This window comes from Thermobia domestica, chromosome 3 (genome assembly GCF_964235325.1).
Source record: "Thermobia domestica chromosome 3, izTheDome1.hap1.1, whole genome shotgun sequence".
NCBI classification, from domain to species: Eukaryota; Metazoa; Arthropoda; class Insecta; order Zygentoma; family Lepismatidae; genus Thermobia; species Thermobia domestica.
The window spans coordinates 81,487,994-81,512,878 of record NC_137456.1 but is presented as its reverse complement, the minus strand read 5'-3'; the positions used below and the strand labels follow the sequence as shown (position 1 = coordinate 81,512,878).

Genomic DNA, 24,885 nt, shown 5'->3' with positions numbered 1-24,885 from the left:
AACTATCAAGGTTTGGATTCTCATCAAATTTACTAAAATTGTTTAAATGTTACCTGTATCAGAGAAAACAGTATGTATACTTCAATCACACAAGATCATTCAGTTATAATATTAATTCCGGTGTCCCGCAGGGCTCAAACTTAGGACCCTTATTGTTTCTACTTTTTATAAATGACCTCCCAAAATACGTCAAATATTCCAAATGTTTATTATATGCTGACGATTTAAAATTATGCAAAGATATACAGAAAAATCATGATGTATTAAAACTGAATGAGGATCTAAATAACATATATCAGTGGAGTATAGAAAATAAATTATATTTTAATACTACCAAGTGTAAATTCATGATATTTTCAAAGCAAAGAAGGTTAACTAAAATTAATCCCTATAAGATACATAACAAAGTATTAGAACGTGTATATACATATAAAGATTTGTGTATTACTTTCAGTTGTGATATGTCTTTTAATAAACATACATTGTTGCTAACACATAACGCTTTTAAGCAATTAGGATTTATAATAAGAAACACGAAAATGTTTACAAATATTGATGTTATAGGAACTATTTTTAAAAGTATTGTAAGATCAAAGATGGAATACGCCTTTGTGATCAGGACTACGAAATACGTAACTCAAAACAATCAATTAGAAGCAATTCAAAAAATGTTTTTAAGGTATCTATACTACAAGAAAACTGGACAATCTGCAATTACTAATAAAATTTCGTATTCCAGACTACTAGGTGAATTTAATTACTCAACTTTTTCGGATAGATGTGTTATTCTACAAGAAATGTGTTTATTTAAAATAGTAAATAGTAAATTCGATAACAGTGAGTTTTTGCAGTATATCAAATTCAATATAAAATCAAGAACTTTAAGAACGAGGAAATTATTATGGTATGCAACTGCGAAAACAAACACATACAACAACTCACCTTTAATAAGATTATGTTCATTATATAATAATATAGCTAAGAGTATCGATGACATTGACTTAAGTTTGAAAGAAAAAATATTTAAAAAATTATTGAACAGATATTTGTGTGAAATTAAGTTAAATGGAAAACTTAATTAATATTGGATATTACTATATTAACTACGATAATGACATTTGATTATTTTCTTTTTTCATGTTATTGTAATGTACAATATCAATGGTGAGCAGATGGATGTGTGCATGTGAAATGTGCGAGATATGTATGTGTGTTCGTCCATATATATTTGCATGTATAAATATTTGTGTATGTATATGTTTATATATGTATATGTAAGTGTATATATGTATTATGTATGTATGCCTATTTCTAGGATGAGAACATGAGTTCGTGCTTCATAAAATGTATGCATTGATCTGTGGAATGTCCGTATACAAAGTTGTATATTGTATTTGCTTATTGCTAGCTTAATATTCTTAATATTTTCATTTTTAATATTTTCATTTATAAATTTCTGTTTTATTATTATTATTATTATTATTATTATTATTATTATTATTATTATTATTATTATTATTATTATTATTATTATTATTATTATTTGGTCTAGGAATTAATTCGTGCGGTTGGTACGCACACATTGAAGCTGTAGTACAAACACAAAATACATAAATACCTTAAGAAAAATATTGTCCATCGCTAGCCACCACTTTCGCCCATCTGTCAGGCAATGTACGGATTCCGTGGCGAAAGAAGTCCTCATCCTTAGAAACGATCCAGTCAGAGACCCATGTTTCGATATCTTCTGAAGAAGTAAACCACTGTCCAATCAAATCGTTGTTCATGCAATCGAACAAGTAGTAGTCCGAAGGAGCAACGTCTGGTGAATACGGCGGGTGGGGTAGAACTTCCCATCCGACATTTTCTAAATAGGTTTTGACCGGTTTTGCGACATGTGGGCGAGCGTTATCATGTTGAACAATAAGTTTATCATGTCTGTTCTCCCATTCTGGTCGTGTTCTGGCCAGAGCTTGCTTCAAACGCATTAATTGTCGTCGATAACGTTCTCCATTCATAGTTTCACCCGGTTGCAGCAGCTCATAGTACACCACACCTTTCATATCCCACCATATGCACAGCATAACCTTTGCACAGTGAATATCTCGTTTTGGTTGTGATGGACCTGGTTCACCTGGTTTCACCCAGGCCTTTTTTCGTTTAGGGTTCTCGTAATGGATCCACTTCTCATCACCCGTAATAATTCGATGCAGAAACCCCTTTCTGCTCTGTCGTTGAAGCAGCAATTCGCAAATGGTTTTTCGTCTTTCAACGTCTCTGTCTTTCAATTCATGTGGAACCCAATGTGACATCTTTTGAATCATTCCCATGGCTTTCAAGCGTTTGGAGACTGTTGTTTGATCAACGCCTAATGCTGCTGCAAGTTGTTCCTGCGTTTGACACGAATCCTGCTCGAGCAATGCTGTCAATGCTTCGTCTTGAAATTTTTTGGCTGTCCAGCTCGCTCTTGGTCTTCCAAGCCGAAATCACCACTTCTAAACCGTGCAAACCACTTCTGACACGTTCGCTCAGCTAGAGCATGGTCACCATACACTTCCACCAAAATACGATGACTTTCAGTCGCACTTTTCTGCATGTTAAAGTAATGCAGCAGGACACCCCACAAAAACACTTTATCAGGCACAAATTGCGCCTTGTTCACTTAACTACAAACTGGTGTTGTTGACGCTTTAATCCACTGCCCTAATCTACGAACGATACGCGATGACAGGGGTTTGCAACACATGTGTGGATACACGGAACTGTGGGACGCTCCGTTCGTTGCGCCATCTCTTGTCCACCCGCACGAATTAATTCCTAGACCAAATATTATTATATAATGTAATCAATTGTGTACACCTCATATAATTGGAGAGATCTCTCTGTTGGAGGAAATAAATAAATTAATTAATTAGAGTAAAGGAAATAAATATGGAATACTATTTTCATTTTTACGCAAATTAGTTACTATTTAAGGAAGGAGAGAAACTGCTATCAGCATCATACACATGTGCAACCGATTTGTCACGTAGTAACCTTATTTCCTGTGGTAACTTTCGTTCAAAACGTTTCCTTGCAATAATTGTGATTCAGTTTGAGTGTATTTATGTTAAGTGGTAGTGATAGGGAGTGAACTTGTGTATGCAAGGAGCATATTTATTTCTCTCTCACTAGCCTGCTGTTGATGATGGAGATAACTTTCCTCTTATGAACCTGAAAACGGTTCTTCCTTGTATATTGATGGATGAGACTTAACCCGAAGGCCACTGGATTCACTACTTATCCAGAAGAACATAGAATGAGGATAATTGATTGATGGTTACTGAAAGTGTTACTTCTCATAGGATCGGTTAAGTTAAGAGTAAGCGTTGCGTACTCAGCTGTTTGTCTTTAAACGTTTAAAGTATCGGTGTTCTACAGAGTGTCCAATATACTGTGCAACCCGGAGTTTGGGATAGGAGAACTTTTGAACCTGAAGTGATACATAAATAATGGTAATGCCAAAATGAAGCTTTGTTCAAGCATATATTTTTAAACTAGAAAACATTGTTTGAAGTACACTAGGAACCACACAGTGTTACATCTGGCAACCGCTGGCGTAAATCAATTTTTTTGCAAAACATGTAAATTGACTGATAATTTATACGTCTGGATGTTCTGTCGTTAATTTTCAGTTTGTTTAGTTGGAGTTGCTTGGAAATTATGGAGCATAAAAAAAGAATTTTTCATTTCCACCCATAACTAATGAGGCCTCTGTAATGGGAAACTAGGAAAATCGTAGTTTTCATAGATTAACACTCTAATTGGCAACATTACTGATGTTTCAGTGCATCAAAAGGTGTGTTAAGGATCTGTCTACATAATGCAATTCCTGAAAACAATGAAAAAGAAACTTTGAAATTATCATGATAAAACTTTTACTTACATGCACCCGGCAACACTGCTACTATCACGAAACGAGTTATCAGCTCTACAGCGATGGTGGGACTGCCCCCTGTTTTGATTCGAACACTGGTTCACACGTTTCATATGTTGGCAGCAACTTTACGAAGAGTAGAAGTGTTAATGTTCTCAATGGCACTGCGAATGTTCGTTTGCAGGTCTTGTATAGTTCCAGAATTGTTCTTGTATACTTCTTGCTTTAAGTACCCCATAGAAATGAATATCAGTGTTGCCGGATGCATATAAGTAAAAGTTTTATCATGATAATTTTAAAGTTTCTTTTTCGTTGTTTTCAGGAATTACATAATGTAGACAGATCCTTAACACACCTTTTGATCCACTGAAACATCATTGTAATGTTGCCAATTCAGAGTGTTAATTTATAAAAACTACGGTTTCCCTAATTTCCCCTTACAGAGGCCACATCCGATTAGTTTTGGGTGGAAATGAAAAATTCTTTTTTTATGCTCCATAGTTTCCAAGCTACTCCAACTAAACAAACTGAAAATTAATGACAGGATATCCATACTATGAGTTATGAGTCAATTTACATGTTTTGCAAAATAATTGATTTAAACCTTCGGTTACGTCTGGCAACACTGTGTGGTTCCTAATCTACTTCAATCGTTGCTTCTTACTTTAAATATATATATATATATATATATATATATATATATATATATATATATATATATATATATATGAACAAAGCTTCATTTTGGTATAACCATTATTTATGTATCGCTTCAGGTTCAAAAATTCTACTATCCCAAACTCCGGGTTGCATTGTATATTGGACACCCTGTAGTTACGGGTCACTAAACCAATAAGACCGAATGAATGAAACTAGGTAGTCCTCAGTTTATATACCACGAGAGAGATAATACTAAAACGTAGAAAAGTAATATCTATATTTTCTCAAATCCAAACTCTAGAAGTGTGCAGAAAAATACTAGTTTCATAGAAATCCGTTCATCAGAATAATGTAACTAGGAACTTCTTACAGTTTGTTATAATTTGTTGCATACACAGATTTACATGGTTCGGAAGTTATAGATAAAGACAAACAACATAATTCGCATATGAATACATAACGCTAATCTTTTCCAGCTTGTCTAGACGATTTAACAAGCGGATAGGAAACTAAAGTTAACAAATCCACGTGTGTAAAACAAAGATTTCGATAAAATTATAAACTATTGATTTCCATTTTTACTTTCTAAATACACATTCCTCAATCCAATATTTCAAAGTAAGGTACGCAGTGGTGAATAATAAATATCTCTCGATTACTCTGAGAACAAAGCCAGAGGGCGATCATCGCAAACTGTTATATTATGTTTACGGTCCGTCCCCCTCGGAAGGAGGGGGGTTTCTATCTGTATGCACACAGTTTACAGATAAAACATTGTCTGCCTAAACAGCTATCGACCAAAAGGAAACATGTAACGCTGGATCTGTCCAAGAAATTAGAGGTATTGGATAACTTAATAAGAGGATCTCAGAAAACCGTCTCCACTGGGTGTAACACAGTTTAAATTAAATATTAAAAAATTTGGGATCCCACTAATCCGGCACATTTATCAATTTGGCATCCTCCTTGCAAGAATTGGTTGGATTAAGAGATTGTACTATCTGGATTTTTCAGAGAACCATCTCAGAATTTAGAGGCATAAACCAGGAAGGACGGTTCTTGTAAAATTTTTGTAGCAGCTAACGTTATATACTCTCTTATGTTAGAAAATACTACCGTTAATTAGCATCAACACATTTACACTATTACCACATAGAATTACAAACTGTCAGCAAATTTACAGAAAGTTTGTAATGCAAGCTATGTAAACTTGCAGAGAATTTAAACTGTAAGTCTGCAAATTTGCAGCAAGTTTAATACCAAAAACGAAATCAGAATCAAATGGATTATCACTACAAACTTGTAGGTAAATCTGTAGTGTCAGTCAGCTACAAGCCATGCAAATCTGGTACAAATAAAGTCTGGCAATTTGGTGCATTTACTGCAAACTTTCAGAAAACTTCCAAAGCACTAGAAATTAGTCCAGTAAAGATAGCCCATTTTTCTGCCAAGAAAGGAACAAATTAGTAACAAGCTGAAAATTGGTATGAAAGTAGGGGGATGTGTCAGGAATAACATACTAAAAGTCCCCTAAAATCCCACTGTAGCTTTTCCCGCAATTTTGGAAAATGTCCGCCGTCTTTAGATGGCGACAAGGAATTTATAGAAATAGTCACCTTTTATGTTTATTCTTCTAGCCACCGTTCTAATTATCACAATGCCATGAATAATATATGGTTGGAAAGCTTGAAAGACAGAGAATCTAAGAAAATAACATATATGCCCATCGTGCTAAATTTCTAGAAGAAGAGGAAGAAGAAAACAACTTTTTTATTTAAAAAGGATATTTTCAGATATCATGAGAAGTTTGCAACACTGACAGTTATTGCACACCAACGAAACACCACCAAAAGATATCCTTGATATTTATCTCAATCATAGCCAACAATGACACAAATCGGTCCAATACAAGTCGAGAAAAAAATATAACTTATGTTACTTTCTGACCTCTTTGTACAAAAGTGCATAAGGTGACATACACTTTCACGGTTCTAGTCAGCTTCTTTTATCACATAGGACCAAGAGTTATATACGAGGAAATCTTAAGAAACGTAAATTCGAACGAGGTAACACTTATACTAAGCAACCCAATTTGTGGCAGAAGCGCAAAACCCAAAATTTCGGGACAAAACGTGATTTTCGCATAAATTCTTCAAACCTTGCAACACTAACAATTATTGTGTGTTAACAAAACTCAGCCACCGTTTTCACTATCGTCATTATTAATTTACTTTTAAAATGGCCAACGTTTTCCCCAATGGAGTAAGCTATATAGTTTTACATCACTTAAGTATAGCACAAAAATCATTTATTGACAGCATTAGAAAGTAGCAGAAATTGGTAGTCTCCTATTCATAGGAAAATCGTAATTCACACACTTAAAATCACTCTCAACTACAATAGTCATTTGAACGTAATTTCTTAAAAATGTCTTGTTTAAACTAGAATGCAATTTTCCTCCTAGTATTCTTCAAATCAACTTAGTATTTACATTAGACGTTAGTATGCACTTTAAGAACATTTTTGTAACTAGTCCATTCGGACTTATTTTATTAGAAATCAATGAGGTTATCATTATCTCGTTCATCTCCATGGTTTTCAACATTTGATTTTGCATTCAAACATCCAATTCCTCGAGAATGACATAAATTAGAGCACACAATTCCTGCTTTCCGACAACCGTACATACTTTCACAGCCCTTTTTACAGTTACAGGATATTGCACGGATCTGGTTCCTTGGTCATTCTTGCTGGTGCGAGAATACCTCATAATGTTGTCCATCCATATTCAGTCGCTCGCAAATCATTTCCAGGGTACTATTGAACCTGATGAAATGGTGTTTCGCAGCATCACTGGTGGGTGGCAGTTTTGCCCATTGTATTTCGTTCTGAATTGGGGGCGACTTACTGCAAGGATGTATGAGTGATACTGGAATTCATCCAGTAAGGTTACTATTGCTGGAGAATCGTAGTGTGTTAGTAGAAATGATGTGCCAGCTTTATAGATTGTACATTAGCATTATCATGGTTCAAAACTTTAAGTGATCGGCATAAATCTTCCTGTTTTTGAATTAATCGCAATGGCTTTTTCTTTCCCTGTCGATACAAAACACATGATGTGTCGCATTCAGTTAAAGCATGATAACTGAGCAAAACAGTTAGTATATTTGTCTGTGTAATTTACAGCTTCTTAGTAGTAAATTCTTTACTCACGTCTTGTACACGTCCAATGTCGTACTGATTATTTCGAAATGTGATGTCGTACTGATTATTATCTTGTTCAAGCAAAATGATTAAAATGTCAACATCCTCGCAAGTTAGCATGATATGCCGACAAGGATTTAAAGACTTGGCTACAGCAGTTTTAGCTATAAGTGCGTCAGCATCACTTCTTGCTTGCTGGGTTTGAATTCCAGCTTATGTCAAATGAACCATCAACTCACGGGCTAAACAATCCTTATGTTTGAAATTACCTAAGAATTTATCTCTTTTTGTTAATAATGCGGTTTCATTTGTGAATAACACCAAAGCTGATTGAACCTTTGAGTCACGCTGCTCCCGCTCAGCGGCTTTTGTAGAATTTTTAGTGCAATACCCATAAAAAATAATTGTTGCTTTCGTTCTGAGTTTGTGAGTACATAGGACTCATACGAGTCATGCACGTCAAGGTATGTTCCATGTTGTGGCCAAATAACATGATGTAGAAGCCAACCTCTATCTATAACGTACACAGTGTTTTCAATTTGAGTTTTAAAATTTGTCCGATATTCAAACATGTCGTACAAAGCGGACTTTTTTGTTTTTCTCATGGACATTTCTGTGAAGAGAGAAAGTGAATAGGGTGCAAGCTCGTAAGCAAAACACTACTGGAGTTCTTTTTCGGACTTCTACTCATATGATTCAGTTGAAATATGGTGTTTGCAGCCAGTAGCTCATCACGGATACGCACTACATTGTGCATTAGGGATAGTGGGATGACTTTATCTTTTTGTTTAAGTTTCACATTTCCCAAAGTCTGTCCAAACATTCCTTCCATAGCAGCCAATCCGATTTCCTTAGATTTATCAGTTGACCATTTCATTACCTACCATGCCAGTGCTTAGGGACGCGAGCTCCGGATATGAAGGGAGTGGAGAATGCTGGCAAAACCAACGTAAGAACTTCTTTAGATGTAATATATCACGTGATTGACTGCTTTGGTACAGGTTCACATGCCGACCAGTGTGAAGTTCATGCCTATTTTTGTTTAATAATTTTTCAAGACATTCTCATAAGTGGCACGCTGCTGGCACACTTGACACACACCTAGATATTATCTTTTCAGTCATGCCTCTCCCATGGGTCAGTCCACCGCTGCTCTTCATTGCTCTCGCTAAAACCTGCTCAATCGTCATATCAGACCATGTACCACTCCAAAATATATCTTTTCTACGTATACTGAAGTAACCGTCTCCTGCAAATAGCTGGGACTGATGAAGATCCATTTCATCCTCCAACCGCAACATTTCTTGTAAGTACAGATGTGCGTATTTGGCATACAAAAGATGCTCAGCTGCATAGAAGTATGGTAACATTTCTTATATGCAGTGAAGATGAAGATTCAAGTCTCCAGTTCTTTCGAATTAAAAGACGCATAATTTCTACAAGCTGAAAGTACAAAGCGAATAACTTAGAGATACGGCTTGTTTCTGCAGCAGCGTCAATGAATAACTTCAGGTCATTTGCAATCTTGATTGACTATGAATGTTGAACAACTACATCAATATCGATATTTTCTTCAGTCATCAGAGGAATACAAACATCTCGCAATTGACGCACAAACTCCTCAGTGCCATCTGATTCATTAATTAAACAGTATATATTGCAATTGCTAAGGGCCGTGTTGTGTTAAAAAAACGAGCTTGCAAAGCACGAGCAATAAGAATGGCCTGGCTTTATCTGTGGCATGGAGTTACTAGCATACACACAAGACCAAAGTTCTTCAATGCCACTACCTTTCATTATATATACAACTGTTTCCATAAATGACATTATAGAGTGAAAAACCCCGAAGTCTAACAACCACTGACGGTAATTCACCAGAATTTCTACATGCTGCTACAATGTCACATGCTTTATAGTACAAAGGTTGATCCAACGTGACTAAGCACGCTTTTTTGCTTATTTCCTGCACATTCTTTGCTGGCAAACATAAGCGCTGAGTATACAGCATCCATGCTTATTGGCTGAAGATTGATGAAAGGTTGAATTACTACTTAATATGTTTGATACTTATGGTTGTTGCTTGTCACCAGCTGCATAAATCCATTCCAATTCGGGCAAGTTAGTGTCTTCAACTACTTGAGAATCATCCATGTTACATCGTACATAAGGTGGATTTCACTTTGGATATTCAGAACACGAAAGTATCTTATATCTTCAATGATTAAATCCGAAAGGCATGCGTGTGTACGTGTGTACGTTAAAAGTGGTATGTTCCATTCATTCTTTGACAGTGTACGTTTTTTGAACCCAGGTATTGCTCAATGATATGCGAGCGACTTAATGTGAATGGACAACATTAGGAGGTATCCTCGTACCAGCAAGAATGACCAAGGAACCCGCTCCGTGTAATATCCTGTAACTGTAAAAAGGGCTGTGAAAGTATGTACGGTTGTCGGAAAGCAGGAATTGTGTGCTCTAATTTATGTCATTCTCGAGGAATTGGATGTTTGAATGCAAAATCAAATGTTGAAAACCATGGAGATGAACGAGATAATGATAACCTCATTGATTTCTAATAAAATTAGTCCGAATGGACTAGTTACAAAAATGTTCTTAAAGTGCATAATAACGTCTAATGTAAATACTAAGTTGATTTGAAGGATACTAGAAGGAAAATTGCATTCTAGTTATGAACAAGACATTAAAAAAATACATTCAAATGACTACTGTAGTTGAGAGTAATTTTAAGTGTGTGAATTACGATTTTCCTATGAATAGGAGACTACCAATTTCTGCTACTTTCTAATGCTGTCAATAAATGATTTTTGTGCTATACTTAAGTGATGTAAAACTATATAGCTTACTCCATTGGGGAAAACGTTGGCCATTTTAAAAGTAAATTAATAATGATGATAGTGAAAATGGTGGCTGAGTTTTGTTAACATAGGATAATTGTCAGTGTTGCAAGTTTTAAAAAATTTATGCGAAAATCACGTTTTGTCCCGAAATTTTGGGTTTTGCGCTTCTGCCACAAATTGGGTTGCTTAGTATAAGTGTTACCTCGTTCGGATTTACGTTTCTTAAGATTTCCTCGTATATAACTCTTGGTCCTATGTGATAAAAGAAGCTGACTAGAACCGTGAAAGTGTATGTCACCTTATGCACTTTTGTACAAAGAGGTCAGAAAGTAACATAAGTTATATTTTTTTCTCGGCTTATATTGGACCGATTTGTGTCATTGTTGGCTATGATTGAGATAAATATCAAGGATATCTTTTGGTGGTGTTTCGTTGGTGTGCAATAACTGTCAGTGTTGCAAACTTCTCATGATTTCTGAAAATATCCTTTTTTAAATAAAAAAAGCTGTTTTCTTCTTCCTCTTCTTCTAGAAATTTAGCACGATGGGCATATATGTTATTTACTTAGATTCTCTGTCTTTCAAGCTTTCCAACCATATATGATTTATGGCTTTGTGATAATTAGAACGGGGGCTAGAAGAATAAATATAAAGGGAGACTATTTCCATAAATTCCTTGTCGTCATCTAAAGATAGCGGAAATTTTTCAAAATTGCGGGAAAAGCTACAGTGGGATTTTAGGGGACTTTTAGTATGTTATTCCTGACACATGCCCCTACTTCCATACCAATTTTCAGCTTGTTACTGATTTGTTCCTTTCTCAATCCTATCTTTATTGGACTAAAATCTGTCAAGTTTCGTTCAAGTTAAGCGCACATTTACTATAAACCAACGTACTGTCTTGAACCATACCTTGTAGCCCTATTGCGTGACTAGTTTCATTAGAAATTTCTTTTCTTTGTTTCATTTCTAATTGAACTATCTCTGGTTTCATTTTGTAACTCACAATTTTCCACAGGTTGTAAATATCACCGTTCTCCCTCCAGGTAATGGTTGTCTTCATGTTGTGCATGATACAACGCAAATTACAAAATATGTATAAACAAGACGAGGAGATCTGTTGGTGACATTTCTGATGGACACGTGGGCGATTAAAGCGGTGATGACTAGGTATGAGGAGGTGTTGGAAGGGAAAAGAGCATGAATATGATTGGAAACAGATTAGGAGGAGAAAAGGAGAAGAAAATCGATTATATACACTACAATAACTACTTCCTACCCACGAATTCACATGTTTTCGTCAATCTCATTTTGGTTTTATTATTGGTTTTTTTTGCAAAAACGTCCAGATAAAGACAAAAAGATAATTGCCTAACGGCGGTACGAGATATTGTTACTAGAACTTTCAATTAATTAGAAAAGAAGAAACCAATTGATCGAAATATATCATTACAAGAAGAAAATTAAATTGTATAATTACAAAAGACCTCTTTCATGTTATGTAATCTTCTGGTAATTCCTTTACCTCCCACAATTCTGTTCCTAAAATGTAATTCTTCGTGGAAATATGTTACGAAACTCAATACAAAGAGTTATTTTTCAGATAGATCTTAATAACGTTATCAATTCTTTCTCAAATCACATGTACTGCAGGGGTAAAAGTGGATCTGAAAAGGTAGGGGACTTTAGACGTCACGTCGTCCCCAGTACATATCTTTGCTCATTGTATTTTTTTTAGAAAGTGAGGGGACGCCGTAGATTTATTTGTAAGTGGGAAAATGATGTCCGTCCACGTTCCCTCAATTTTTCCCTGATGTGCTGTAAATGGATCTACATGGTACAAAGGAGTTGCTATCATCAATACTTTTGGGGGAGATAGCATTTTCGGAATGAATAATTCAATATGTCAAAATATATTATTCCAAAATTTTTCCATATTCATATTCGAACTGATATCCAGATTATCCGGAATGTGTAACACGAAATTTTTGTTGTTTAACACTCCATAATCACGCTCTGAAGGTAAGGAAGACGGTGATTACAACTACTTGTCTTAAACATATTGAGCTTTCTGTGCACGAGATAGAGTTAAATATCTCAAAACTTAACGTATATATGAGTCGTCCAGTTCCAAAATGGCTCTTGTTCATTTACAGCAAATTCCAGAAAACTTTAAAAATGTAGGATCTACATGTTTTGTAAAACTGGAAACACTTCAGTGTGTTCATGTGAGAAATTTGAATATCCTCAAATATTTCCAGTTCCTCATAAATGCATCGATCCTACAGTTTTTGTTGGTTTTCTGGGATTTGATATCAATGAACAAGAACCGGTTTGGAACTGCAAGACTCATACGCCACAGCAAGTCAGTTTTACCGTCATTTGACAGTAGGTAGTTTAAGCTAGTAGATATACAAAAGTGTTGGGGTTCTTATAACGTGACGTAAGGTAATGCGGCGAAAAGATGAGCGAACGGTCCTCAAAACTGCGTTAAATTTTACAATTTCAACGAAGAAGCAAATGCTGCGTAGGACCATGAAGAAATTTGTGTTGCTTATTTGAAAGATGCGTTATCAAAAGTAAGAGCAAAAAGGCGCTTTTGTTCTAAAAACTTCGATGTTCAATATGCTCCTCACAGTAGGCGACCAATCACAGCAAAAGTGGATGATATGCTCGCAAAAGCTGAAGAATACCGTGCAAGCAGACATGACGTTGCCAATGACCTAAATACCCATCACTGTACAATGTTAAACCATTTAGAGAAAGCTGGTCACAAAAAGTTATACACACGAGTGCCACATGATCTGACTCAAAAACATTTACTCGATTGAACTTCTATCTACGAATCTCTACTGAAACGTAATGAACTTCAGCAACATATCTGAAAAGATTGTTCAGGAATGATGAAAAGTGAATAACTTACGGCAACAATGGGTGAAGAAAGATCGTTGTCGAAGCGAAGAAAAGTTCCACAGACTGTGGTAAAGTTCACATTGACGCACTGTGCTGTGACACGCAGTGTTGTACTGTGCGTTTGGTGGGATTGAAAGAGCACCATGAATCACGAACTGTTACTGTCCAGCAAAACAGACTAGGACCTGTAGTGTCGCTGCCTGTAGACTAGGACCTGTACTGTAGCGCGAGTTCATCAAGTAATTCAAAAGAAATGGCCGGAACTGGTCAACAGGAAATTTCTCATATAGCACGTTAACAATGCTATATCACATATTCATCTTCCATAGGCCCGTCAAAAATTAAAAGAATGTGTCTGGAAGGTCTTAATGCATCTACCGTATAGCCTTGGCATGCCATCTTTTCTTTTGGTATCTGCAGAACTCTGTGAAAGATGTTAAGTTAGCGTCAAAAGAGGTTTATGAAACCCACGTATCACAATGTTTAGTCCGAAACCACAGAAATTCTGTAGGGACGGGGTTCTGGTGTTCCCGGAAAAATTGCAGGAGATTATCGAACAAAATTGTGTATATGTGTTTCATAATGTTCTTTGCAAATCACAATAAATATATCCCCATTTTGACCTCCAAAGACTCAATAAATTTTCGACAATCTAATAATAATGAATGAAATACTGGAATGAAACAGTGAGAGGAAACGAGAGAACCTCTAGAAAAATAACATGCGCTGTGTTTGACCGTTACAAAGCCTACTTAGCGCAGATTGGGATCAAACCAGGGATTCCGTTCATCAGAGGTGAGCATTTTATCGCTGGGCTACACGGGATAATACAAAAGTAACATTTAATATAGGAATATCATATATTCCTAACATCGCAAATCTTGATAAATACAAATCCAATATACAGATTTCAAATATATGCATATAGATTCCGTACTAAAGAAATTTATGCTCAAATTGAGCTCTTGGAGTTACTGTCAAAAATTAAAAAAAAAAAAAAAAAAAACTGGTAGAAAATGTAAATGGAAGTTATACCTCTGCATAGTATGTGCATAGAGTCCTACAACTACGGAGAGGATGCACAGGGTTTTTCAAAGAACCATATCAATACGTGGGCGCCCTCCTTCAACTATAGCATAAGCCTCCACTCTAGAATGGAAACGATCACAGACATATCATATGTATCCAGATAATGGAGTTTCTCGTCTCTTCCACTTTGTGATGTAATTGTCCCAGTTTTTATTTCCACGGACTAAATTTGAAAAATCTTGTGGGTTATTTTGTGGGTTAAGGAAGTTCACTCATACTCGGATATCGCGTTGAGTAACGTGACAGGTATGTGGGCAAGTACTGTCGTGATAAAAGAGCACATATCTCTGATGGTACAAAAACTGCAGCAGGACTAGTTGATGATGTAGATAGACCCAGCGCTGGTCAGTGTCTCATGTAAGTACATAAGCCATAACAGTAACTAGTTATGGCTTCCTATACAATGATGACAGGTAGTATTTCTATGTATCTGGAAGGTGCTTCTTACCTGGTCAACGTGACACCTACAAACAACCATCATTATAACATTTAATCATCAAATACACTTTTGTTCCGTTCATTCCTCAGTTCCTTTTTCACGATATAACTGAGAGGACTGCACGGTTGTGAGTGGCATTCGTAATGGTAGAACTGCGTCCTGCAACCTGGTCTTCATCTGTGATGCAGTATATCTTGCGAATGGTAAGGACAGGTCGCCTGATGCAGGTGTTCAGGCGTGCATCCGCATGACGTAGTCGTCCGAAACTGGGCTGATGTAGATTTGGTCTTCTTCCGACCAATGATACCAGGATCGGTGCACAGCTAACACTTCCCGCAATGCATATTGCATTATTCTGAGAGACATTCACTCGAGATATACGATACACCCTTTATCAAATTTCGTTCATCTATTCCAGTCTCTTTGGCCCCTCCCTCTTTTTCTTCTTATCGTACTTTCTTCCACATCACTTAGAACGTTTATCTTTCTAAGACAACATTCCAACTAATTCGTAATTTTCTTTCAAATTAGTTGCAATATTGTTGTTTTCTCTTCTACTATAATATTACTAGCACTTCGTTAAAGGCTCTCTGTTCGACCTAGCTAATATTATCAATTTTTCTTCACATCCATATTTCGAATACATCAAAATATTTTCTTGTTGTTTCATCGTGGTAGTGCCCATGTTTCTGTCCGATGGAATACAAAACACACAAAACATAAGGTGATTATTTTAAAACTTATGCAACCGTTACATGAGAGAAAAGTTTCAATCAAATATTACACAACTTTTATTTTTGCAATATCAGCCACCAATTTGCTGTTAAAAAGTGGTACTTGCAAAACTGACTTTTCACTATTGATATTTATATATAGTATGTACTTACATCGGGAAAGAATTCCTGTGAATAGTGACGAAACTCCAATTCCGGGTCATCGCTAAGAAGTGAGTTCCAATCATGCCTCATGTTGAATTCCTTGTTGGTTCGTCCTGTGAACCTCTTGTTGATGGAAATTAAGGTCCGATGGCGAGGATATCGGGCGAAGAAGCTCCCTGCAGAAAACGAAAATAGGATTGTAACAAAATATTTCGAAAATATTCAGCTAACACATGGGCTGAAAAGTCCCGGGCCTAACACATAGATGGCGCTAGTTGTATTGCAGTCACCTTGTTTTCAGTGAATACTAACCTTCACAAGACAGCTGTGAGAATTTCATGATATTCTATTCATTCGTCTGTGAGTTATTGTGCTAAGAGTGACCCTACTTGTGTTAGTTTCAAAACAATGGATCAAAAACAATTTCGTGTTTTAATTTTACACTGCTTCTTGATGGGAAAAAATACCGTTCAAGCGAAGCAATGGCTTGAAAAGTGTTATGGGGACTCCGCTCCATCAGAAACAACAATAAAACGTTGGTTTGCTGACTTCAAACGTGGTCGTAGAGACACCGATGATGCAGAACGCAGTGGACGTCCAAATGATGCAGTAACATCAGAAAACATAAAAAAAATCCACAAACTTGTTTTGAATGATCGAAAAGTGAAGGTGCGTGAGTTAGCTGACATCGTAAAGATATCAAAAGAACGTGTTGGCTTTATATTGCATGAGCATTTGACTATGAGAAAGCTCTGTTCAAAGTGGGTGCCGCGTTTGCTCACTGTTGACCAAAAACAAGAACGTGTTGATGCTTCTGAGCAGTGTTTGGCCATGTTTAAACGTAACAAACCGGACTTTTTGCGTCGATATGTGACCATGGATGAAACATGGATCCATCACTTCACTCCGGAATCAAAACGATCGGCATCTGAGTGGACAGCAACTGGTGAACCTCGTCCAAAGCGCCCGAAAGCACAACAATCGGCTGGCAAGGTTATGGCCTCGGTATTTTGGGATGTGCGTGTGTAATATTCATCGACTATCTTGAGAAAGGACATACCATTAACAGTGACTATTATATAGCGTTATTGGAGCGTTTGAAGGCCGAAATTGCAAAGAAACGACCGCATATGGCAAAGAAAAAACTTTTGTATCATCAAGACAACGCACCGTGTCACAAGTCAATCAAAAGAATGGCAAAACTACATGAATTGAACTTCGAATTGCTCCCACATCCACCGTATTCGCCAGATTTGGCTCCCAGCGACTACTGGCTGTTCGCAGACCTGAAAAAAAATGCTCGCCGGTAAGAAATTTCGCACGAATGAAGAGGTTATCGCTGCAACTGAGGCCTATTTTGAGGCAAAAGATAAATCGTTCTACAAAAGTGGTATTGAAATGTTAGAGCGGCGCTGGACTGATTGCGTTGCTCTTCATGGAGATTACGTTGATGAATAAAGCTAATTTTGAACCAAAAAAACGGTGTTTTCTTTGTTAGGCCCGGGACTTTTCAGCCCATGTGTTAGCACATATTGCAAGAATATTAAGCGTTTTTCTAAATGTGTTATGTACGTACATCATAATCACGAAAAAGCAAGAAACTGTTTGTTTAGTTGGTTGATGTGTTTTTTGGGGTTGGTTGGTAGTTGAACTTTTAGCGGAGGCTATATGAGACGTAGAGCTATGTTTCAGATGAAATCCAAACCTGGGAAACCAGTAGAAACAGCTAAGTAAATATTTGTCTTTAGAATATAGCAATGTATTACGACTTATAGCTAATGCTGTAGAAAAACAGAAAATAAAATATAGTTGTTTTTTTTTTTACAAAACGTTCTTTTCTTTAAACAAATTAACAAAAAATGGAAAAGAACTAACTTTGTTTTCAAGAAAATTACTTTATACAATATATATACGAGAGTGATTCGGAAAGTAATGTATCCAAGCCCACTACTTGGCCAATAGTACTGCAAACATTCCCAACTGTTCATCACTAATGCATTAATGTTTAAGCTACAAAATTCCACTTGTTTCACCTTTCTATCTGTTTTCATTCTAGAGTAATGGCACAATCCGTGGTATTCAGTGGTGACGTCAGGTTGAAACAGCGGGCTGTCATTGAATTTCTGACTGCGGAAAGTTGTGCTCCTAAGAACACTCATCGCCTGCAACGAGTCGTGGATACACCATTACGAACCGGAGACGAAGCGTCAGTCGATGGAGTACCGCCATACGTTCTCTCCTCCGCCAAAAAATTCAAAGTTGTCCCATTTACTGGCAAAGTGTTGTTGTCATTGTGACTTATTCTGCCTATGGTCCGAATCTTGCGCCCTGCGACTTTTGGCTCTTCACGAAACTTGAGGATCATCTTAAGGGCCCAACGCTACAGTTGTGACGCAGTTCGGCAATGATGTCGTTAGCAACCACCACAATTCTTCGCCAACGGAATGAAGAACCTTGTTTCGCGTTGGCGCAAGTGTGTTGCCAGTAAGGGACCATATTGAAAAGTGATACCACCATTTGTAGCTGACATTGCAAGCTTTGCATTCATACTTGTATTGGTGCTATTTGCCAAACATAAATAAAAGTATCACCTTGGGGGTATTACTTTTTGAATCGCCTTCGTATTTATGCATGACTAAAAAAAAAAAATTGGGGAGCGCTCTCCTATACAATAAGAGTATGTGGACCTGTCCACAATTTTGCTTTTATTCATGTATAAATATTTTTTTTTAAAAAAAAGAAAGAAAATAATTTTCTTGAAAACAGAATTATATTTTACGTTTTTAGCAGGATTTGGTTTAATTTGCTTGTTAATATTTTATAAGGAAAACAAGTTTTATACAAAAAATTACTTTATTTTCTGCATTTTAATCATAATTAAATACATTTTTATCGATGTAGAACTTTGTTTAATTTCTTTTCCTGAAAGCTTCTCGAGACTTGGTCTTTAATACTATGATCTACCTAACGAGAACATTCAAAAATTACACCACAAAAAATTGAGCTACTTTCTGGTGCGACAAAAGTAAAGAAATAAAACTAAGATTAAAAGAGTATTCGGGTCTCTAAGTAGATCGTTGTAATTCAGTATATTCAATTGCCCCTCAATGATTTTAAGACTTAGACCCATTTGCTCGTGTTACCCACAATAAAAGAATTTTTTTTCGCATTTTATAAAAGCATTAACCAGAGATTTTTACATGTTTATTTTTTGTAATTTTATTATGTTTTCATATTCAATCAGTTCTTGAAAGTGACCGTACTTCCACAATAACAATGTAATTTACGAAGTTCTCTGAATGTTATACTATACATCAGTAGCGGTTCGTGGTCTGTAGAAGCATCGGTTGCCTTTTTTGCAATATCAAAGATGGGTAGGTACGCGCAAGTGTTCCCTTCTCCCAGCATTCTTGAGTCTTATCCAAAACATATTCAGGAAATATGAAGAGGGATGTCCTTTTAAACTGTATTTGTATATTTATTGATTAAAGTGTATTCTCTAATATTTGTTTAATACAAGCTATTTCCTTTTTTTTAAACAACCACTATCAATGTACGTTTATACACTATTTATATACAAAACTTCTTTACTCATATCATTAAACAAGAGATAAATCGAATATATAGCATGTACTGTAAGCCATGAATGATATCATTAACCCTAAAAGAAAAAAAGCAAGAAAATTGCATATATTCATGAACGCAGTTAAACAAAATTATTTAATTAAGTAAATGATGCATTATTTTAAAATGGACGATATTCTTCATTCTTTTCGAGCTTCAAATTTTTTTATGGCTTCATTGAAATCTGAAATGCTGCTCGCCAAGTTTTTCTGAATAGAAAGCATTGCTACCGCAAATATTTTCTGCTTATTTTCTTTAGGGTACAGAAACACCTCTCTCCTCCGACAATATGCATTTCGTTAGCATTTCTTTGTATGAATATAAGGGAGAAAGAGTCCCTTTTCAGTAACCACATATTTTTGTCTGCTGTTCTACTATAAAGAAGCATGAAATCTAAGATTTTTTTCTTCGAAAATGAAAAAAAATATATTAGTCTAACTCCAGAAATTTAGGCTAAAGAAGACAGATGAGCATTGAAAGTGAATGATTTGAGATTATTTTTTTATGCTCTCCGCCGGAAATCGAACACGGGATCATGTGCACGAAAGACACAGAGCTAGGAATTAGATCAGTGGTAAGACATTTTCTGCTTCGAGACTCGATGGCCCCTTCCCCCTAGAATAGGATATTTTTTTTATTTTAAAAATAAAACATATTCCAAGAATTTTCACCTTTGTATTATAAATGTAAAATAAAACCTATTGTCTTCGAACGACCGCCCTCCCCCAAAAATTCAGCCTGCATCCGCCCCTGCTACCACCAGACGCGTATTTGTTCTTTACGAGTTTCTGTTTTGTGAATAACTTCTTTCTTCCAAGCCTCTATATGTCACCCACTCTATCAATTGAGTCAAGCGCTGCCAAGCAAAGGAATTCGTAACTATTACAGAAGCTGAATATATACCAGTAGCAGAAAAAGGTGCAACTGGAAGGGGGCAATACGGGAGGATAGCAGCGACGCAGGAATAAATCCACTTCCTCATGTTAAGAGATAGGAGCTCACTGCCATATGCTCAATGTTACTGCTTCCAGTGGCAACGCTCACTGCAACTGGAAATGTAAATCACTCTCTTTCTTTCAGTTTTTTTTATTTATTGAATTGTTTTAGAAATGCATCAATTCTGTTTTGTACTCAAGAGCAAAGGTTTATTTTTTTTACTGTGCACTACTTTAATACCTAAAAATATCTTTAGTATTAAAAAATATATATCCGGTTGCACAACCATGCAACATATAGTACCAGCCGCCGCTGCTATACATGCCATCTCCAGAGCGTTTTGGTTGCATAGCTGAATAGGATATATAATTAGTAAAGAGCACTAAGTTTATATTGTTATATATATATAGTTAAAGATATAGAAATATATAAAAGTTACAATGAAATAACGTATTGTCACGCGACTTTCGTTACTGTGCATAATTTCATCATTGTAAGACATCGGGAAATAAGGTTGCAGGATTTGAGAGCACGGTTGAACCATAGTACGTTAAATAAAAGTGTGTAAAAATAGTTTTTGCTCCCGTTAGTTACAGCAGGAGCGCCTAAGGGATGTTACGCACGGTTTTCTTATTAAAAGGAAAACACTTAGAACTCTTAGATTTAAAAAATCATTTAATGTGTTATTTAATGTGTTTACTTCGTATTCAACACGTTTTGTGTTGAAAAGATGAAAATGGTAGAAAAGAACCAGTTGAGAATGCTCCAAGAGCATTGGCAGAACAAACTTAAAAAGAATGGAGAGATAGAGTGGAAAGGATAACTGTGATTTTTCCTACATGTAAAAGTAAATCTTTCTATCCACACCTTCTTCTGTTTCTTGCAAAAATTCACAAAATATTATCTCCCTATGTCTTTACAGTTCCCGAGATTGACCAATATCTGGAGAACGGTGGCCATTTGGCCAGTGGCCACCGGTTAATATTTGCTACCAAAATGTTTACCATCCTCTTAGGTATTGATCAACACCAATATGGTCTCTCCATAACTTTCGGTTCCCGAGATATGATATCTGAAAATCGGCCATTTTTGGTCAATATTTCGGGAACGGTAAGAGTGACGCGAAAAATTCCATCACTTTTTTATATAGTTTTTGACGCTCTATCGAATGGGGGGCTCAAAATTGAAAAAAAAATCGCAAATAACAGACAGACGGACAGACACACACACACACACAGACATAGAGAATTCAGTAACGAACTTTTTTAAATTCGTTGAAAATCATATATCTTGTTAACTCTGTACAGGTTCAATTTTTGAAACATCACCTAGCCTACAACTTACATTTCAACGTTTGAATTATACTCGAGCCCGTCAAACGCGCGTCTTGATGTTCTGCTGTTGCAGCAGAAGTCCCTTTTACGTATTCCAAGAAAGTCTACAAGGTGTGCTCAAAAAGAAACCGAACTTCTGCTGCAACATCTTTGTTGCTCATTGTACAACATTTGAAGTACTGTCCCCCTAAAAATAGTCTCCTCTTCTGTCTATACTCTGTTCCCAACGCTTCTGTCATTTTTGGAAAGTCTCTTGGAACGCATTTTCTGGGATGGGACGCATATCTCCTGTCGCATTTTCCTGAATCTCGTCTATGGTTTGGAAACGATGTCCTTACAAAGTGATTTTAAGTTTGTGAAAAACAGGTAAAAGTATATTGGGGCTAGGTATGGAGAATAGGATGGATGAGGCACAACGGGAGTCTGGTGTTTTGCCAGATAACTGCGGATGAGAAGCGAAGCGTGAGTAAGTGCATTGGCATGGTACACTATTTTTTTTTTTTTTTTTTTTTTACAATTCAGGCCTTTTCCTGCGCACAACATCCCTCAAACGAGCTAAAATATCCTGGTACAGCTGTTTGTTTACCATCTGACCACGTGATACAAATTCATGATGCACAATGTCTTTCCAATCAAAAAATTCAACCAACTTCACCTTGATCTTTGACCTACTCATGTGCACTTTTTTTTTTTTTTTTGGACAAGAAGGCCCTGAATGAATTGAAAAGCAATTGAAATATCTCTGTAAATATTTTCCCAAGTTTGTAGCAAAATTTCACACACACGCCTTATTCTTAAAGCTTTTTAATTGTCACTGTATTAGTAATCTGACGAACAGCTTGTGCATGTGCTCACTTCTACGGTTATATGTCACCAAATATCGGTCATGGTGAAACGCGGCAAATGACAATTTATTGTCTAAATCTGCTGCTAGGTGCACTCAGAAGCCGCAGCGCGCTCTCCCTTTGCCGGTTGGTGTGCAATTTCAAAAGTTCGGTTTCTTTTTGAACATACCACGTAAATGAGAAATCGAACCTTTTATTACATTATATTAAGTTCCATATCTAACGTTACAAAAATGGTATTGTTATTATTACTATTATTATGGATTTATATGCTTGTTTTAATAACGAAAAATAAGCACGTCGAAGTGACTTCAAATTTGGAAATAATTTATTATAGATTTTTTCTATTTTACATAGTTCTGTTGTCATTGTTACAAATATAATTAGTCCGACACATTTGATCCTGTGCTACTCTGGTTTTGCAAATTCCAGCTTCCTGGCAGTTCGTGTATTTTTAAAAGGCTATATCAGGTAGTCAGAAAATGATAGGTATGCGAAATAAATGGCAAATACATCTTTAAACAAGCAATTTAAAGATGAATATAATAATTGTTTATATTGTTGGGTGGAATTTCTGCAATATTACTTCAAACAAATGTTTCTTTACTTACATCAAAATTTTTTTTATTACAAAAATATATGAAGTAAGTAAGTTGCAAAAATTTGAATAAAGTGTGAAACCCTGTTATAGGTTTATTGCTCTTGTGTGTTTCACATTAATACAGTCTTGTGTGCAGGGAGCATGACGAGTGAGTAAAACACATGACACAAAAAATACAAGCATGTTCTAACTTGTATTGAATAATTTTTGGCTATGTAATTTATGCTTATGAGTGTTTTATGTATTTTATCTTCTAATTAATCTTTCTGTCTTTTGAGAATACTTAAATGACGATTCCGAAAATCGTGAAACATTGTTTCAAAGAATTATCAACTTTGCCGTCAAATACAGAATCAAACATTAGCTCCAGAACATTCGGTATTTATTCTTCAGCTATTTTGATTCATTCATAGATTACGGTAGAAAAAAAAATAAAATGGTTTTAGCACTAGACGTTTAGCGAAACATTCTACGTACAGTACATTAGCGAAGTACTGAAAAACAAGAAAACTGGCAACAGATTTCAGCTTGCATAGTGTTAACAACTTCATTTCTACATATCAAGCTAATAATGTTTACTGTTAGGTATGAGGCGGAATAAGTTTTACATACAACCGACAAACCTTCACGAAAGGTTTCTGAGAGACTCATATGTTGAGTCTTGTTCAAAAATACTGATCAGCCACCTCTCTTTAAAAAGTTATATATTCTTATCTACAGCTGAAACTACATCAAACCAATAGGAATTTTCTTTATACAACTAAGATTGTAATTTAGCCTAGAGTATAGAATTTCCTGCGAAAGTTGCTATATCATCACTTTCTAAAACAAGGTGGGAGGTCAAGATTTTTTGAACAAGATTGGGCCAGCCAGAACTAGACTTGACCTTCGTCCAGTTTCATTAAAAGGGTACCCCACATTCTTCTCGTACTTAGAGTTGACGGTGATAAAGACGAAACTTGTTTATTGTAATATTAAAAGCCGCAATACCGTAGTCGGTAAAACGTCTACTTCCCCAAGTGGGCGACTCGGGGTCGATTCCCAGTTTAGGTGGAAAATATTTCTTGCTCTACCCACACATATTTTTTGATTTATAAATTACTATACATTTCAATCTTTTATCAACTGTGTATGGAAGTGTGATTAACTAGCCGAAGTATATGTTCTTCTTACGGGAAACGTAAGGTTTGTTGAATGAAAAACAAGAATTTTGAACACTGTAACTATTACCCCTCTTTCCCCCTTTAAAAGCGGAACTTTTCGGAAACGCTGAAACACGAATGCATTTATTTTTAATTCAGAGTTTAAATACCGAATTTTACATCTTTAACTTGAGCATATACTCACATTGGGCATTTCATGAATAAAAAGTCGCTGAAATTTGAATATTTCAGGAATTGCTTCCTTTTTACCTTTAAGAGCAGAATTTTCGATAACCCTGAAACACATGTTTAATTGTTTTTAATCAGAAGTTTGTATGTCAGTTTCGAGTCCCTAATAAGAGGTTCGGGATATACTCTATATTCTCAAAAAATCCTTTCTTATGCCTATACCTTGTTTCGGTGTAAAACCTATTTTTTTTCTGTCGA

General features: G+C 35.9%; 1 protein-coding gene across 1 annotated transcript in view; it reads right to left on the bottom strand.

The window, feature by feature from the left end:
• LOC145680556 (FAD-dependent oxidoreductase domain-containing protein 2-like) overlaps positions 1–24,885 on the bottom strand; it is a 605,718-nt gene that overhangs the window by 389,726 nt on the left and 191,107 nt on the right. The window contains exon 3 of the mRNA XM_081751188.1: positions 15,966–16,132. Within this exon, the coding sequence (XP_081607314.1) occupies positions 15,966–16,132 (167 nt within the window). The remainder of the gene's footprint in view (positions 1–15,965; positions 16,133–24,885) is intronic.